Source organism: Fundulus heteroclitus, chromosome 16, assembly GCF_011125445.2.
Source record: "Fundulus heteroclitus isolate FHET01 chromosome 16, MU-UCD_Fhet_4.1, whole genome shotgun sequence".
Taxonomy (NCBI): Eukaryota; Metazoa; Chordata; class Actinopteri; order Cyprinodontiformes; family Fundulidae; genus Fundulus; species Fundulus heteroclitus.
The window spans coordinates 11,179,158-11,198,221 of record NC_046376.1 but is presented as its reverse complement, the minus strand read 5'-3'; the positions used below and the strand labels follow the sequence as shown (position 1 = coordinate 11,198,221).

Here is a 19,064-nt window from a genome sequence, read left to right as displayed (position 1 = left end):
AGAGCTGAATGTCATCTGCATATAAGTGATAAGAGAGATTATGAAATGTGTTAGTGATTTATCCAAAGGGGTGTGTACATTTAGCAAAAAGGGAAGTGGGCCCAATTAAGAGCCTTGGGGCACCCCACACTTTAGATCAGTCAAATCTGACTAATAAAGACACTGAAGTTTCTGTTTGAAATGTAAGATCTGTAACCTTTCCAGCAATTTCCCTCTGGGATTATTAAAGTATGTCTGATTCTGATTCTGATTCTGATTCTGATCCCCATCAATCTGGTAATCAGAGGGTTTAATAAGATGATTTGATCTACATTCTCAAAGGCTGCTCTTTTTAGTATACCCATTGTATGTTCTACTATTAAACACTCTTTTTTTCTAATTACTCCTATTTAAAAGTTGCATAACCAACTATATCCTCAAATGTGAAAGTAAAACATACAGGTCATGCTCCTCTCATGAGCATTAGTGTAGAAAATTAGTACACCTTAAAATTTTCCACATTTTTTTAACATTAGAATTACAAACTTAAATATTTTTTTTATCAGGACATAACTGTGAAGAAGAAAGAATATCAAACATAGTTTTGAAAACTGAAATGGGTGATATGAATTTTGTTGAATGTACTGTAACCAATTGTTCGGAAGTCACCTAAAAGTCCTCCTCGGTGTGAAAAAGTGTCTGCAGATGAAAAAAGTACGTGCCCAAACTCTAAACAGCTGCGGTGTTAAGAAATCACACTGTCACTGCAAAAATAGAACTAAAAATATGATTTTTTTTCTTGAAATTTTGAGTATTTTTCCTTTATTTGAGCAGGTAAATAAGATTATTTGCAAATGGGATAAAAGTTTTGCACTTAAAATAGGAACAATTCATCTCCATCTTATTTCAAGTGCAGTATATCTAATTATCTTATTTTAGGGGTAAAAATACTCATTCCACAGGCAGATAATCTTATTTACCTGCTCAAATCAAGGGCAAATACATTCATTTCAAGAACATTTTACTTATTTTCAGTTGTATTTTTGCAGCTGTGACTCCTAACAGCAAGTTGTAAACTGATACCTTATTTTTCACAGATGTTTGGATTCCTGTTGCTCCTCTGTGATCAGATTACGTGTCTTTAACTTTTCACCTCACCGCTGTTGGCAAACCGTCTGAGCCTGTTGTGTTTTCCCTTTGACGCCGTGCAACGTACCTAGAGGGTACAGTCTATGGATGACAGACCTCTGCAGTCGAGTCGGTACTTGTCCCGCTGTGCGACAGGTGAAACCTGTCTAACCCCGCTGTTAGCGGACGTGACAAGTGCTGGGAGCAGAGGGCGTCTGCAGTGACATGGGCACCTGTATGCTGCTCTTGCCCATATCCATATGGACAGTTGAAACCAAATATTTTTCTCTTTTTTTTCCCGTTTCCGCGTTTTTTCCCCCCCTATTTTAAATCAGAGTAACCTTTTAAAAAACGTTTAGATCAATTAAGATTTCTAAAATGACAGAAAATCTATTTTTATTTACTAAATGCCAGAATAATGAGAGAAAATCTTTCATTTTCTTAAAATTACGAGGTTTGCATGCATTGTTTTAAATGTGGTAGAGTTGGCTTTGAACTGTTAGCCTTGGGTCAGTCTTTTTGGGGTATTCTTCCACTAGCCGATCATAGTAAACAGGAATGTTGGCCCATTCCTCCTGACAGAACCGGTGTAACTGAGTAAAGTTTGTAGCCCGCCTTGCTCTCTCACACACCTTTTTCACCTCTGCCCACAGGTTTTCTGTGGTACTGAGATCAAAATCAGCATTATTGGCCAAGCTTACTGCACACAAACAAGGAATTGACTCTATTTAAGAGACAATTTAAATGGAAACCAGTAAAAAATATGGCGGTGAATCATTTTTTTCTTCTGGTAAGCATGTAAATAAACAGTGTTTTTACAAAATACCTGGGTTTTGTGACGACCGCTATGATCAAACACTGTCATTTTTGGTTCATCTCTGACGTTGTGTTTGTTTGCAAACTGTAATCTGGTTTAAGATGCTGGTTTTATATAATGCCTTCATCCTGTTTGAGCATCTTCACAAAATTTTTGCTTTTTTGTGTTTGGACTAAAACTCTGGGACACAGAACCTTCCTGTATCCTAAATAAATAGCATATGAATTGGACATTTCCATGGTGTTTTTATGATTGCATAATACAATTGTTTAAATAGATAACGATTGCGCCTGTGCGTTATACCCAAGGATGAACCGGACGTCCACAATTTTCTCGTTGATTTCCGTTTTTCTCATTTATGCCTTCGGGTAACTCAAGTGTTGTGAATGATCCTATCAGAAGCTTACAAAGCTTTGAAATAATCATCTGGGGTTTGCCCCACTGCTTGACAGCACGTTAATCCTACTGTATGTAGACGTCTGACTTTAATTAAAGCAATACAAATATTCTGAAGAAATATCTCTCGTTATGGCGTTTAGATGATAGAAATAATTGGAGTGATCCTCGGCTGATTTAATGTCAGTGTCTTTTAGACAGTGTTTGTAAGCATCTCTCAAGTCTAGGTGCCACTGTTTTGTATGTTTTTGAAGCAGGAATGTAAGAGACTGGGTCACGTTGACATGCAGTTGCTTTATTTTCAGCAAAGCTTTTGTTGCTCTCATTCATCCGTGTTCGATATTATCCTCCCTTCTCTCTGTTTTCCACTCTCGACCTAAAGAATATAAATGCAAGGGGCAAATGTTTTCCATTCTCTTTGTGCTGGCAACTGGCCTCTTTCTCTTTTCAGTTTTTTTTTTTTTTTTCTCTTTTGCTTCCTTTTTCTGTCTCTCCTCTGAGCGGAGAGGAGGCGGGGGAGGCAGGGCTGGCTTCGGTGAAGTTTAGTGCCGGGATCACATCTTTGTCAATGTGAGCAAACTCGCCACACATGCAGCACGTGTGCGGGTGCCGGTTTCTGTCTCTGCACGCCGCAACGGAGGGATCCACCGTGGAGTAGCACCTTTTTTCCTTTTTTTTTTTTTTTTTTGTAGTTTCGTTCCAAACGGCTGGCCGCACCAACGCCTTTTTGGAAAGTTTTGCCTTGCAGCGGTGCAGCGTTGTGCGTCCGCAGATGACTGTCGGACCGGTTTGGATACAGCCAAACAAGACAAATACGAAGGAAGACGCAACAGAAAGCGAAGGAGTTAATGACGGGACGGCTGATGCTCATTTTGAAAAGTAAACAGGAGTTTGAGGGTTGACATGAGGGTGAGATGAAGTGATTTGTTTGGAAGTAAAGACACAGAGGGAGGTTAGAAGAGAGAGAGAGAGAGAGAGAGAGAGAGAGGTAAGAGAGGGCAGTGGGAGGGAGGACAGACTGAGGATCCAGCCCTGTGGGACAGCAGTGTGTGTTTTGGGGGTGGACAGTGTGGCTTAGTTTGCAGAACATCACCGGACACCGACGGGAGAGGGACGCCGTGAGCTGTTCTCTCTGTGGTGCGTCTCCGTGCGGGAAACCAGACCTACCTCTGAGCCCACACACTCCTCCATCCGCTGCTTCCTTCTCTCTGACGACCCCAACAGAGCTGATCCCTGGACAACAGGAGCGATGTGGAAAGTGTGGGATTAAACCTCACGAAGCAATGGAGTGGAGCCCGCCGGAGGCAGCAGATCCAGACACAGTCTGAGCGAATGACTTGAAGACCCGAGAGAAAACTTTAACCTCATCTCTGTTTCTGCGTCTGGACTCTGCGCCTCGACTCTTGTGCTGAGGCGGGAGCGCGCGGCGGCCCATGGTGGTGGTGAGCGATGCGGGTCTGACTGAACTCGGCGCGCCCATGCCTGCCGCCATGCTCCCGTGCCCCGCGCCAGCCAGGTCGGACTGGAGCTTCCAGAACCCGGTCGGCGTGGACTGCAGCTCCCCGGAGCCCCGCTGCATTTGGTTGGCCGTTCTCCACGGAGCCGCGAGCCCAACTCCCCTCGCCGTGCCGGCTTCGCGCAACCAAAGCTCAAACGAGCTTCGGGTAAGAAGAAGGGCACCTGTCTTCATCGGCGCAGACAGGCTGGTGTCTTGGGGCTAATCTTATTGTCTACCATTTACTCTACGTCTAATGAGAATTGGGTTTATTAACTCAACAGAATTTACTGTAATTTCATTGTGTACTAAATAGAGGAGAACAAAACGGAACATCCTTCCTGAAGCTATTATCATGGGAAAATCATGGATTGGTATCGAGAAGTTCAGCCTTGAGTTGCTGTGGCTCTGGTTGCCTGATGGCAAAGAGTCTCTAACAGAGGGTATGGATGCTCCAATAGCATATCAATCTCCCCGGCTTTAGTTTGCAAGGCTGTAATGTCTGGAGTACCACCAGAACCGATTTTCAGATTGACTGAAAAATGTCCTTCATCTTGATCTTCAAGTAGCTTGTTTAAGCTTTAAAATAACCAGAACTATAACCAGGTTATAAAAAGGGCAGGTCTCGTCCGGTTGCTCATACTCTGAAACAACATCGGAGGTATCTTGTCTTGATCCTGCAGAATTAGCTGTACAAACACCAAGAGGAACTGCGCATTCTTTTGGAAACCACAGTTTGCCAGTTGTGCATGCCAGCGGTGTTGACGTGCACAACCTCTCGGTGTTACCTGGCAGAGTGACGCAAGCTTAAAAACTTTAACGTTAATCTGTATTGTTTAAATGTTGGCTGCTGCTGGTGGCGCACGGGTAGAGCCGACTGTACTAACGGCCACTAGTGCCACAAAATAAGATATCACAACGTTTAGTCTTTTTAATCTTTGAATATTTTAGTTTTTTATTGTTTTTTTTAGGCTCTGTTCAGTTGGGTTTATTTGCAACACGTTTTGTTCTGCAGCTCCAAACCTGCTAGCTTTCTTTTCAACGTCTTTACATCTTTTTAAGGCTATAAGCTTCAAGTCTTTGTTAAAGGTAATATATATGCCACCCCTACTGTCATTCATAAAGATGTGCGTTTTCAAATGCTAATCAAGAGCAAGCTGATCATCGTTTTAGGTCTTCATTATCATCACTTGATCGTGCCAGATAAAGGTTAATGTGTGTGATTCCTTCTTCTCAGGGGGTCCTAATTAGCATCTAAATACAGACGAGGGTGGGCAAAAGTGGCACTTTTGATGACTTCTTCTTGTAGGAAAGAGACAGGCCACAACATATCTCATAAAATACTGTCACCGCTGTATGATCTCATAATCATGTGACTACTCATGTGAAATATTACTCCCCTTTTCTACCTTTTTCTTACTATCTTACCCCCTCCCTACCCCCCATCTCCACCCCTGACAGCTTGACATGCCGCAGTCAGGAATGCCAGCATGGGGGCAGGAGACAAACACTCACTGTTTGTTCTTCTGGATAAAAAAAAAAAAAAAAAAAAGTCTGTTACATTTTCTCAGAAAGTTGAGAGGAAACACAATTTTCGTCACTGTCTGCTGCAGATGCCGTTAAAGTTAACAATCGGCCCGGAATTTCGTGCTTCTTGTGATATCGCCGAGATGTCTATGATGTGTGAAAGCAACCCTCGAACTGAAGAACGAACTCTTGACTGCTTTGGTTTGAGGTCGGCGTGATTTAAAAACAGCAATGAAATAGTGAAAAAGTTAATCTGTAACAGACATGATCTGGAATTAGATTTGTACATAATTGAGTCGGGTCAGAGCTAAATAAAGGCTTACGTCTGATTGTGGTCACTTTTTACAACTTGTATTTCTTTATATTTTCATTCAGTGGTGGCTCTGACACAAATGCATCCTCGAACGGATATAACATCTGTATTTAAAGGAAAGTGAATAATCTTGTGTTCAGGTTTGATGAGTCGTAGTGTTTTTGGAAAGTTAATACAGTCTAGATGAAATTGTCCTTTTAATTTAACAGTACCAGCTGCTAATCAGCTCCAAACCTCAGAGCCATTTGCCTTCGCAGACACTTTTTAAGTGCTTTCACTTTGCATAACACAGAGGGGAACCATTCGTTGACTGGACATGCAAATAAACAATAGAAAGCGAAGCCGACCCCGAACTGCTTGTGATACCCCCTGGGGTGTGCTGCCCTGGGCGGTAAGCCAAGTCGTCCACATCAAAAAACGTTTTTACTTCAAGCAGAGCGGTTCAGTAGGTTTTCTAGAAGTCTTTCAGTTTTTTCTTTTGTGCTTTTTTTCCCCAGAAGATTTTGTTTGCCTTGTTTCTAACATTCTGTCACAGACACAATTTTCTTCCATTTCGTTCCCTGAGTCTTTGAAAAATGACAAAAAAAATAATGGATTGATAGAAGTAAAATGGTATTTTAGGATCACTAAGATGATACACTGAGCTTGAAACTTGATGAAATAAGGGATATAGCATCATGTCAGATTATCTGGACTTTTATTCAGTAATTCTGAAAGCTGTGGCTTTTAGATTGAGATCCAAAGAGAAATCAGAGAGAAACTTCAGCTTGACCTGCAATCACAGTTACAACACTCTTTATTGTGGTCACTGTTACTGAGTGAAGAAGACTCAAAAGGAAGCAGGGTTTGGTCATTTCTTGCCCGAATTATTCAGGTATTTAAAGGAGCTTTTTGCCACAGGAAGTTAATCCATATCCTCCGTGGTGATGCTTCGTTGAACTGAGCTGCAGCTGATTTCAAGCTAAACGTATTGAACTGAATTGAGCTATATAAATAAAAATAAAATTGAATTGAATTGAACTAAAATTGCTCTGTTTCATCCTGCTGAGCTTGCAGCATCTGTCTGTTGGGAAATATGCTGGATTTGGAAAATGCACATTGAAAATTGCAGCTCTACATGCTCCAGGGTTCACACACTGATGTTTACAGTTAGTTATGCTAACCCTGCTAATTGCTAATATCTCCAAATGCAAACATAGTCCTGTCTTTGTTTCAAATCGATCTCTGGATTACAGCCACTTTTCTCTACCACATTCTGTCACATCGTTAATGAGCACTTATGGCAACGAAAAATATTTTTATAGCGGGTTTGATTATAGTTCTTACAGAAAATTGGAATCGGATACAATAGGTATTGGTCGAAGATTTGCAAAAACTAAAATAAGAAGTTGACGACGACTCTCTGATCGGTGCATCTCTACTTTTAGATATTGTAGATAGTCTTTTTTTAAGCTGTATACTGTAAGGTGCAATAAATGGATGGACATTTTCAACAAATTTTGGAAATTTCAAAGCCTGATTTTACTAGATGAAACAAGTTTTAGATAGGATAGATTCAGAAGCTAAAACCTGATCAGTTGTGATTTGTTTTTTATGAACAACTAAGACTTTGTGCCTTTTGTTCCGAAAGCTTCCTTCTACTAAAGTTTGAGAATATTTTCTCCTGGTTCAACATGTGGATGTTCAACTTAAAACAAAAAGGAAACCAAGGCTTTGCAGCTTGTTATTCCCTTCCTTGAAGTCAAAAGCAGAGTTGACCAGAGCAGAAAATCCCCAGGCCACATTTAAACCTGCGTCATGCACCACTTGTGTGCCTCTGCCCACTGTCCGACCAAGTCGTGCTGTTAAAGTTATTCTAAATCTGCAGCTCTTCTTGGAAACAGTTTCAGGTTTATATCAAAATAGCCAAGTCTGGCACGGTCAGTCGGACGACAGGAAAACTAAATGTTTTGCCCTCGGAGTAGAAAACCCTGTTTAACTGACATTGCATCATCACCTGCCAGCCTGGTTGAACGGACGACTGGGTTAGACTCGTTTTTGAGCACACATACTATACTCATATTGACACAGAGGTGTGATAAGAAGGTTATTTTGAATCCTCCTGGGCTTTGTTAGCGTAGATCCAGTATGGATCCCTCTGTCGGGGCGTAGGATGCATCTGGACGTGCAGAGGTGGGGGAGTTCTCTGTCTGTATGGCCGGTAAGTCGGGACTCTTGTCACGGATTAACGGCTCGTAGGCATATAGCTCCACTTTCAAACAGGTTGCAGCTCTCAGCTTTTTAAAACTACTATTATTGTCCTGTTCTGCCGGGCGTTTTAGTGGGACCTGGTCTTTACGGCCACCGCTGCATTCCTCTGGATGAAATGCACGCCGGTCCCGACGACATTAAATGCAGCTTTTTGATATCATCAGGTTGCAGAAAAGCCTCTTATGTACACAAAATCCTTTTGTCTCTGGAGTTTTTGTAATTTCAGATCACAGGGATTAGTTTCAGCTTTTTTTTTTATCCAGCAATAAGGCTGATAATGCTTCAAAGTTTGGCATCTGTGCTGAGTTGATGGAAATAAAACAATTTACTCTCTCTTTATTGCCTTTTCAGTCAATTAACTGTAATTCCAGGCTTTGTAGATGATGTCAGGAGCAAGAATAACCGCAGGGTTAGTCTCTTGCTGTGGTTGTGCGAACTAACAAAACTAAACCCCTGTGTGGCATTACAGGTTTCTCTACATATTCAGTTGTTTTCCAGTGAAGTGTGTTTTCAATGACGACATCACCAGGCGGTGATGGGATCCCTCTGAGATGTCCACTCAGAAACATTCAGTTGTTTACCGCTGTAGTAGCTGGTTTGAAACGGGTTTTTTGTTTTTTTCCCGGTTTAAGGCAAAGAACTGTGTGAGGTTGTGAGAGAGTGGGAGAAAATAAAATTGCTGCTTTGCTTTCTCAGCGTTTCCCTCGAGCCTGTTTGGGAAGTCGAGATTAGCCTGAAAAACCTCGGGGAAAAAAAGTTCCACGCGCATTCTTCGTTAAAACACAATGTCCTTTCCCGCCGTAGCCGGACCGTGTCAGCGTGTCTGAAGGGATTTTTTTTTTTTTTTTTAAACACAAACCAGAAGGTGAGAGGTGACCAGAGAGGTGTTTTTCCGGCCTGAGGGAGGGGGGCGGAAAGGTCAGCTGTAGACTTGATTATCCGAGAAGGAAACACGCAGCCCACACAGTCCAGAGCAGCCGAGTGGGATTCAGTCCAGAGCCGCTCAGACCCCGTGTGTTTTGGGTAATCACAGGGTTTTGGTATTCCCAGCGCCGGGAGGGGCCATGTGGTCGAAACTGGCGTGCTGGAGCCTGTCCCTTCGCCGAGGCACGATACTCCTGCTCCCCGTCGTCCTCATCTCTTCTCATTCACTCTCTCCCTGAGCTCCCTGCCCTGCGACGTGCCTGTGTGTGTTTCAACTTGTCCAAACCAAAAACCGCTCCTTCTGAGGAATTCATTCCGATTCTTCCTCATTTCTCTCTTTCTTCGCTGCTCTTTCGTTTTCTCTTTGTCTTCGTCGCGTTGATTTGAGCGCTCCTGCTTCCTTTCACACTTCTTTGTGTCTCGCTGCATTCCTCTGAGAGAACACGGCAGGCCCCACTTCACATCGTTTAGACTGGCAGGCTAAACGTTTTCCAGATTTATGGAAGTTGATTTTGAAAATATGCTGACATTTGTGTGTTCCCTGGCACAAATCTGCAAAAAAAAAAAAAAATCTTTCGCTTTAGTTTTTTTATCCTTCTTTTTCCTCAATGGAATATGAAATCAGGGGGAAAAGAAACTGTGCGGTAAAAAAGGTTTCCATTGCACAAAGTCGCCCGATGAACAGGAGGGAGAGGAGGTTGAGGGGAGGAGGAGAGGAAGGAAGGAAGAAGAAAGAGGAGTGAAGGAATAGGAAGCAACTTGATGAAGAAAACTGTATTTATAGGCACTCCTGGTTGTTCCACTTCCTGCCTCTAGCCAGGCACTTCCTGTTGTTGTGTGGCCACACACACACCTGCCACATATGTGTGTTAGCTGATGGGTTTAGTATGCATCAGTGTGTGTAGGAAGTAGAAAGTTGCTTTAGGGGTTATTAGAGTCGTGTTCCCTCCAAACGTTCCCTTCTCTCTTTCTAACAATGGAAATAAACGAATATTCTTACGTTGAAAACAAAATAACGGGATTAATGTTTGATTCAGAAAATGCAACAATTTGCAAGAATTAAATAAACCAGCTAATTTAGGTGTTCAGCTAAGAAGGAATCATTGAGAGCTGCTGAAACCTACTAGCACAAAGATATTGTTGTTTTATTGTGTTCCCAAGGAGCCACAACCGACTTTACTTTTTTATTTCTAGAAAAAATAAAATTCTTCCAGTCAAGCATTTTTAACAAGGGAGAAAAAAAATGTTTTCCTGGAGTAGAATAAACCCAAATGAATCTTCCCATTTTTATGGAAAATAAACACATACCTACTCACATACCTACGGGATCTTTTGACAGCACCCATTAGTCGTGTTTTTGGGCAGTGGGAGGAAGCTGGAGTACCCAGAGAGAACCCACACATGCACAGGGAGAACATGCAAACTCCAAGTCAGGGTTCAAACCCTGGACCTTCCTCCCCTGTGCTTCAGATAATCAGACAAAGATAACCTGAGCACATATTAGTGCTAGACGAAAATTCGATAAATACATATATCAATCGATAGACGTTTATCGATGATAGAAAAAAAGGTCAATAAAAAGTTCAATATAATAACAGTTTTCCTTCCTTTTGCATTCTAGCCATGTAGGTTAAATTAATCGGGTCATTAAATCCTCCCAACCAATCACAACGCAGACCCAGGAACCAAGCTCCGCCCCCTTCAAAGAGTTCAGAGAGCACACGTTCGTTTTTTTTACTTTTTAAAAAACTTGCAATTTTGGTTAAAAGTGGGTTGGATAAAAGGTTGAGTATGAATTCAGTGTTTGTGTGTTCTGCATCTATAAATAGCATAAAATGGCCAGTGCTGCACTTAAAATATATGTTTTGAATTTGTTGCTAATTATCGATATCGATCCAATAGGATTTCTATTTTATCGATATGCTTTTTTTCTACATCCTCCAGCCCTAGTACATCCACAAATATGTTTTAATGATCTCATTTATGAAGAGAAAAAGCTATCCAAACCAACCTATACCAGTGTGAAAATATAGTTGCCCCCCTTGTTAATTCATAAATTACCTGTCAGTAACCATTTGTTTGGTTCAATTTCACTAATTGATCACTGCCTGACAACATAACGTAGGCTAAAAGAAAAAAAAAAGAAAAAAAACAACCAACACATCATGCCTCGATCTAAAGAGATACAAAAACTTAAGACACTGTCTGCAAAGATTTAGAAAGCTTCCACAAAGTAAGAGCCATGCTTTCTCAAATGGAGAAAATGGAGAACTCTTGTGACCCTTCATCTTCAAGAATGCATCCACAACGTATCCTGGTGATCGCAAAAGAACAGCTCTGGAGCTGCAGATCGCCGAGCCCTTGCTTGGGCACTGGATGTGTCTTAATCTGGCTGCATGGAGCAAAGAAAATGCCGTTCCACATCAAGGCGCTTCAGTAATCACAGATGTTTGTGAACTGAGGTGCCATTTACTCGCTGCTGATTTGTAGCCTGTTGGAATTAAAAAGCTGAAAACGTCCCTCTTGTTCTTTTGATCTCACGACTTCTGGAGTCGGTGGCAGATGATTTTAGAGCCTATATGTTTGAAACTGTTCATTTGTTTTGTTGTGAGGCGACGTTAACTTTAATTTACTCGGATGAAAGGTGGGAAAAAAGAAGCTATTTGCAGAGAGATGATACGCATTTAACATCTGCCAATGTTTATATAAACTAACACTGTACAGTAATTGTAGCAGGTGCTATAGAAGATTATAGAAGAGCTTTTATTTCTATAGAAATATTGGCCTATTTGTGTGTGAGTGGCTTTTAAAAACATATAGTAGGCTGCGTACATTATTCTGTTTCTAAAATAAAGTAACCAACAAAAACAGAAAACTTCCATCTGCATTGAAAACAGGAGAGCAGTTGTTGGCATTGTCCCATCAAAGAGTGGTCACACTGCAAAAAGAGAACTAGAAATAATTAAAATATTCTTAAAGTAGTGTATTTGTCCATGATTTGAGCAGGTAAATAAGATTATCTGCCAATGGAATGAGTATTTTGACCCCTAAAATAAGATAATAAGACATCCTGCACTTGAAATAAGATGCTGGAGACGAGTTGTTCCTATTTTACGTGCAAAAATCTTATTCCATTGGCAAATCATCTTATTTACGTGCTCAAATCAAGGACAAATACACTCATTTTAAAGAACATTTTAGTTATTTTTAGTTCCGTTTTTGCAGTGCATTGTCCCGTCAAAGAGTGGTCACAGGTTCAAAACTCAGTAAAGTATGAAGGTTAGCATGTTCTGCTTGTTCATGACATCGGTTCTCTCCGGGTACCACAGTCCAGAAAACGTGCAATGGGTGGTTCTGATGTGGCTTTCGGCGGTGACTGAATGCATGCATGGGTATTTTCTGATTGCACCAGGCCCATCGGCTCCTTAAACAACCTCATAGCTGTTAGTATGGATGTAGAGGGAGTTAACATGATAAATGGTAAATGGCTGTATAGCGCTTTAAGTAGTTTTGACGACCTCCAAAGCGCTTCCCACTACAGTTTTAGACATTCATCCATTCACACACACATTCACACCCTGACGGTGGTGAGTTATATGAGTCAGGCGTCATGTTTCTATTGTCATCAGGCTTCCCATCGTGGACATTATTCATAACATTTGTTCCCTTTAGGTTAGCAAACTTGTAAATGTCACATTTTGACCATTAAGATCAAACCCAGAACCTTGTAAGGCGATTTGCATGCTGGAAAGTGAAGCCATACTCATTTTTGTGATCTATACCATAAATGATTTAAAGTCAGATAAAGTTTTCCGGGTTTTCCATGCAAGCCATTTCACCTTTGACCTCTGACATGCTCATTCTCTCCCATTTCTTCCCCCTCCTTCCCTGTTTGGTCAGGTGATTGCGTTTGACTGACAGATGTGTGTCGTCAGGGCAGCATGAGGGTGAGAGTTCTCACATGTGGCCGTCAGCTGAGCTCACTCAGCGTATTTACTCAGCAGGAGGAATGAGATATTTGGAAAGTGGGTGGAAATCGTCCTTTTTACCGGCTGCGCCGAGCCTAAAAAACGTTGGGGGCCCTTTATCCTCGATCCACGGTCACGGCAGTCTGAAATGGAATCCCACATTCCGGACTTGGTTCTGTCCAGCCTGGAGCCCTTCCTGATAGCAGACCCCCTGTTCAAGTGTGTTTATGGGCTATTGTTCTCGGTTCGGTTGGCATGCGGGATTGACCGGAACGCGAATTGTATTCAGGATCTCACCAGGAAGCTGCTAATGTAAAATCCAGCGGCTGAGGGTTAATGTCACAGAGTGCAGAGTCACCTTGTGCTTCCTAGAGAAACCAGAGCATGCGTTGCATCTGGAAAACGGCACTGCTGCGCTGGTGCATGGGCTAAAAATAGAAATGATTATATAGTAGGGGATTCATGTGCAGTATTTGATTGTACATCCACACTTTGTTCTATTATTTGTCGTAATTTTCCCTCATATTCAAAGTATCCATATGTTTCTGCTTTTCATCATTAATTTATCCCCTCCTGTTTGTGCGTTTGCAGGCTAAGGGGCGGAGGGATGGTCACTCCTCAGCAGGTGACAACCCTCGGCCGCCGATGGCGACCCGGCCGGGAAGGGAGGGGGTCGGCATGGGCTGGAAGGGTCCCCGGACGCTGGTCCTCCACAAGAACTCCCAGGGTTTCGGGTTCACGTTACGGCATTTCATTGTTTACCCTCCGGAGTCTGCTCTGCACACCAACCTCAAGGTGAGACCTGTGGATCTCCGCCAGACTCTGGTCATTTTTTTTTTTTCGTTGCTTATATTAGACTTAGACTTAGACAACTTTATTTGTCATTTTGTATGCACAGAGTGCGTACAGAACGAAATTTCGTTTGCATACAGCTTGAAAAATCACAGTGAGTTGCAGTAAATTACAGGATAAGTTGCAGCGGGGATTTATGTAAACAATTGAAATTAAATATGGTGTCATTATCTAAGAAAGGCATGTCCAAAGTGCCCCATTTGTGGCCCCTGTACCCCAACCCCCAACTCTATTTCAAGAAAATTTGGTCTACCACCACATGTGGCTGATGCAGATGGAAGATTTTAGTTTTTATTTAGGCCAAAATTATTACAGAAAAGTTTAAATCCTACATTTGAAGATGTTAAGTACAACACAAAGTATTCATCTTTTAATAAACACACTTTTGACGTTCTCTTTAATTTCATAGTGACATCTGTCCAATGGCATTTAATTACTCAAATGCAAACTTTGGTGCAAAAAAATCTGCTTTGAATTCAATTGTTAAATTTGGCTAATTACAGCAAGTGTTTTCAAAGAACAATTGGTTCTTATGTTGCTAGACCAAAAGGAGTAAAGTTTATTATTGTTAAAGAGTCCAATTAAATTATTCAAAATCATTTTCAAACTGGATGAACATCTTTTAATACAACAAATGAGCAAAACCCTTTTTCAAATTTTGGATCTACAATGATTTAAAAATGTATTTCCTACAAAGAAATCTGACCAATGTATTTAAAATTATCATATATTGTAGAGCAGGTATAAAAAAAATTAACATATTTGTTTGGTTTAAAAAGAAAAAGCTTATTTTTTGGCCCTCGAGTTCCTTTGACTTGACAATTTTGGCCCATGTACCGAAAAGTTTGGCCACCCCCGATCTAAGACCTTAGCTTTCTAAATTCAGATCACCTCCAGCTTGAGTCTGGAGATGAAACCAATAACGTTGCAGCTGGGTTGGATAAAGTGAAGATGGAGACAAAAATAAATTAAAACAAGCTCAGCCAATTGAAGACAACTCATTAAGCAAATTCAAGCTGCTAAAGGCTTTTAAGATGATTCTTACCTTCATACAACATAAAATGTCTCTCCAGATAGTTTTTTTGTTTGTCTCTCTGATTTTTTTATTATGCTCTGTGTGAATCAAAGCTTATCCTGGTGTTTCTTTTTCTGGATGGAGAGAGAGGGGGGGGGGGGGGGGGGAGGTGAGCCTTTGTGCAAGCAGAGTGGTTATTTGACTCTTTGAGGTGCCGGCACAAACATCTCCAGATGTGAAATTGAGGGCTGTGGGGTTGGGGTGGGTGAGCCAGCTGAAACAAGACTTCTGTTATTTTTTCCACCATCCACCAGCTGCAGTAAACAGGAGCTCAGACTGAATGAGTTCTGTTGTTGTAGCCTGGTACCACTCGCTGCCTGTCAGGCCGTACCAGGTTGGCCGGAGACAATGGGCCCACTACTGATCTTTGGCCTTGGTCCTGTCCTTCTGTCCACTGCCTCAGAGGACACAAAGGTCACATGGGGTTTCTGGACAATCAGACCCCCTATTCCAATCTGGAGAGGTTGTTTGGCCGTTTCCCAAATTACCAACATAAAGTCCAATTAGGCTTAAAAGTGTCACTCAGTCTGGCTCTAATGTCCTCATTACTAATCATTACTCATCCTGAAAGCTCTCAAGTGCCTGGAAAAAAAGTGAATACAACGGATTCTTCAACACAAAAAGCAGAAATACTGTAAAGAAATACACATTTTCATGTAATTTGTAAACAAATACAAGATTATGCCCGTACCTTTACTGATGTCTAACCAAAAGAAACAATTATGTTCCTGTAAATGAAGAATCTTCCTGACACACTAGTAATGGGGTTCCACAAGGTTCATTGCTTGGCACATTATTCTTTATGTTTGTTTTTGCTTGTGGAAATCATGCAACAACATGAGATAAAATACCATTTTCTTTCAGGTCTGTCAAATCAACAGCATGTCTAATAGACAGAAAAATATACAATGTTTGTACTTCAAAGTTTGACAAAGCTTGGAATCTTGTCTTTGTGCTCGAGCACCTCAGGAACAAACCTATTAATCTAATTGGGTATTAATTAAAAAGTGTTTGAATTATTTCTGGACCTTGACATATCCTTTAAAACGCCCAAAGTCTTGTTCCAGAAGGATTTATATTAACTAGTCTGAGGATTTATTACGCCAAGGCTGAACCGGAGTAGTTTTGCATTATCAGTCTATGAAAATAACTCAAGCTGGTTCAAAATGCATCTGCAAGAGTTTTACAAAATGTCAAGATTTTGTGAAAAGAGTCATAAAATGAGACTATACTGTTTATATCTAGATGGTCTGTGTTGCATTAGAAATATACTTTTATGTATTTCAGTAGGTTATTTTTCTGCAATTTCTCATACGTACATATCTACAGGTCTTTGTTAAAAAATATGCCTGTGAGATATTTAAAATAAAACTCTGATTCAGAGATGCCTTTTTATAATTACTTTTTGAAAAGAAAAACATCCATCCATCCATCCATCCATTTTCCAAACCGCTTAATCCCTCATGGGGTCGCGGGGGTTGCTGGTAAAAGAAAAACATATCAAGATAAATAAAAAATATGTTATATCGGCATTAGGCCTAAAAGTATCGAGATATTATTTTTGGTCCATATGGCTCAGCCCTATTTGCCCATCCATCCGTCAATTCTCTTCTGCTTATCCAAGAATAGCTTGTAACTGTAACAGGTCCAGGACTAAAATCCAGACCTCCCATCCAAGCCACTGTCTAAATTCCTCCTCTAAATTCAAATCCGAGTCCTGATCCATCTTAACCGACTCCTTTTCATGGAGTTATTGGACATGTATTGTACCTTTCCAATAGTGCTTCATCAGCATACAGTTGCTTTTCAAGAACTTACACATTAAATGTGCAAAAACTCCAGAAACCGATTTCCCTTTGTCTTTTAACGAGGAGCCTTTGTGTAAAACCTGCAATACAAGTCTTATTTAATAGGAACAGTTGCCTTATGTTTAGCCCTGGATTACTAGTATTGGGTGTCTGCAGCTCTTTAAGTGTACTGTATGCACTCCAAACCACCTCTCGCCGTCTCCATTTTGGTTTCGGATGAGGTCAAATTGGGACTGGTCCATCAGTGCATGTCCCCGGCTCCAAGTTCTATTCCTGGCTCGGCAGCTATCCTTTCTCTGTCTCTAAACCCCCGTGCATTGTCTCCCGGGCCTGGAATGAGCCCACTCAGCGCAGACCTAAAGCCACGCAGCAGTCAGCCCACCCTGCCTCAAACCCTAAACTGCCCACTCAGCTCAGTAAGCTCTGTGTTTGCGTGTCCGTGTGTGTGTGTCTGCGTGTAGGTGATCTGACAAGCTGCCCACGATCGGATCTCTCCTGTACGTGTGTTTGCTGCAGTGCATGATGTCATGCTTCCCCTGCAGGACCGTTCAACCTGAAAGTCAGTTCCTGTGCCGGAGCAATGATCAGAATTTTTACAGCTCATATAAACAAACACGTTTTTTTTTTTTTTTTTTTCCTCCGGAGGTTTGGTTTCATCTGTCAGGAAACTAGCGTGTTAATTAATGCCAATGATGCAGACATGACATTCTCCTCAATTTTGGTGTCACGTCATTAATACAAACGTGAAATAATGTGTTGAGAAATGTTTCCAACTGCATAGGGGTTGAGAACTTTTCCTGCACGATGTAAACCCTGAATCAGCTCTTGGTAAAATTCCTGCTCCTGACAGCAGCAGCAGCAGCATCAGACGGGGTCTTGCTGACATTTCTCATGTTGCGCTGCCCGTTTTGCGTCTTGACATTTGTTTTCTGTCATCTACAGGATGAGGAGAACGGCAACGGGAAGGGTAAGTTGTTTCGTTGTTTCCCCGCCTGTCAATCAGACGTCAGACCCCATGCGATCAGACAGAGATGATGCAATGATGAGGGACTCTCCTTACAGACCTCTGGTCTGCAGCTTCTCTGCGCCACCTGCAGGAATATATGCTACACTGCATCTGCACTTGGTGACATTAGACATTAATAGCTGCAAGTTTTTCTCAGATTTAGTTTTCTATTTCTGAACTTACAAAGAAAAAAACAACAACATTTGAACTACATGTATTTGCCCATTTTCTCTTCAATCCTTGCTTAAAGCTGTGTAATTTTGAACTGATTTAATAAAAATAATGAAAGATTTATTACTGTTATTGTTATTTTCAATTTAAAAGTAATTCATTTTTATATTCTAACAATTATCATTTTTATGATTCCTTATATTTATTAGCTTCTATTCTTTTATTCATTTTAGTTAATATTATGACAATAAATACACCAATTGAAAATATTTATTTACTAATAAATCAACTTTGCCGTTTCATGGCATAGCTCAAATTTTATCTTAATGTCAGGGTTCAAAATAAACTCTCAGTTCTTCAGGATTTCAAAATAATCATTTATATGCGTTTATCAAACCCCGGCCCTTATTGACTTATTTCAAAACAAACAGGAATATGGGCCAAATTCCACCTGCTGCAGAGAAACCTGCTCTGTCTATAATGTTACGCTGCAGAAGATCAGATGACCTGAGCTGGATTTAACCTGCGTTATATTTGCATAGATGGGAGCAGATGCTGCACGAGAACGCGGAAACTTTCACGAGGGACTTTTATTTCCACTGTGAACTGCCCACTTGTTCTCGTAGACTGTCCTGCTCCTGGTTTCGTTCTTTAAAGCCAGAGAAATCCCTAGGAAGAGTCAGTATTTGTTGTTTGACAAGTGCAGTCCCTGATCTTTCATCTCCTTTTGGCCTGCAGGGTATCAGAAAGAACGACTGGAGCCGATGGACACCATATTTGTTAAGAACGTGAGAGAAAAGGGTCCGGCTCACAAGGCAGGCTTGTGCACAGGTAAAAGGATCTGACAGGGAATAAGCATCCGGATTTACTCTGGCATGTGCATAGTTTTATATGATGTTGCATCACCAATGTCAAAAAGTTAGAGGGGCATGCACTGCTTAGGATAAAAAACAAGTTTTATTTTACTTTATTTTATCTGGAGTCCCATCTGTGCACTTGAGATAAAAAAAACATACAAAACACCAGCAAAAGCAGCCACGTCCAACACATCAGATCCTGCTTACTCAAACTTATGCAAACACACACAACACACACAATAAAAACACTGTATGCATTTCATTTTGCACAAACTCCACAAAAATGCTCCCACTGTTTAAACTCACAAGCTGTTGCAGGCTGACCTAATTTCAATGTTCCGCTAACGAGACTGCAGACGAATTTATCTTAATTGATTTTCTTGTTTTAATGACTTTGAGAGCAAGGAATATATTGAGGTCAGCGGTGTGTTTGCACCTCTGAGGCTGAATAAAGATCGTAAGCTTTATGTTTTGCCTGCATTGGTCGGTTTTTGTTGA

The 19,064-nt window shown here is 41.1% G+C and overlaps 1 protein-coding gene across 9 annotated transcripts in view; it reads left to right on the top strand.

Moving 5' to 3' along the window:
* Positions 1 to 19,064, top strand: part of arhgap23a (Rho GTPase activating protein 23a) — a 91,997-nt gene that overhangs the window by 40,799 nt on the left and 32,134 nt on the right. For all 9 annotated transcript variants that reach the window (XM_021309744.2, XM_036147785.1, XM_036147784.1 and 6 more), the window contains exons 2-4: positions 13,389 to 13,592; positions 17,475 to 17,499; positions 18,448 to 18,540. In XM_021309744.2, coding sequence (XP_021165419.2) covers positions 13,389 to 13,592; positions 17,475 to 17,499; positions 18,448 to 18,540 — 322 coding nt within the window. The remainder of the gene's footprint in view (positions 1 to 13,388; positions 13,593 to 17,474; positions 17,500 to 18,447; positions 18,541 to 19,064) is intronic.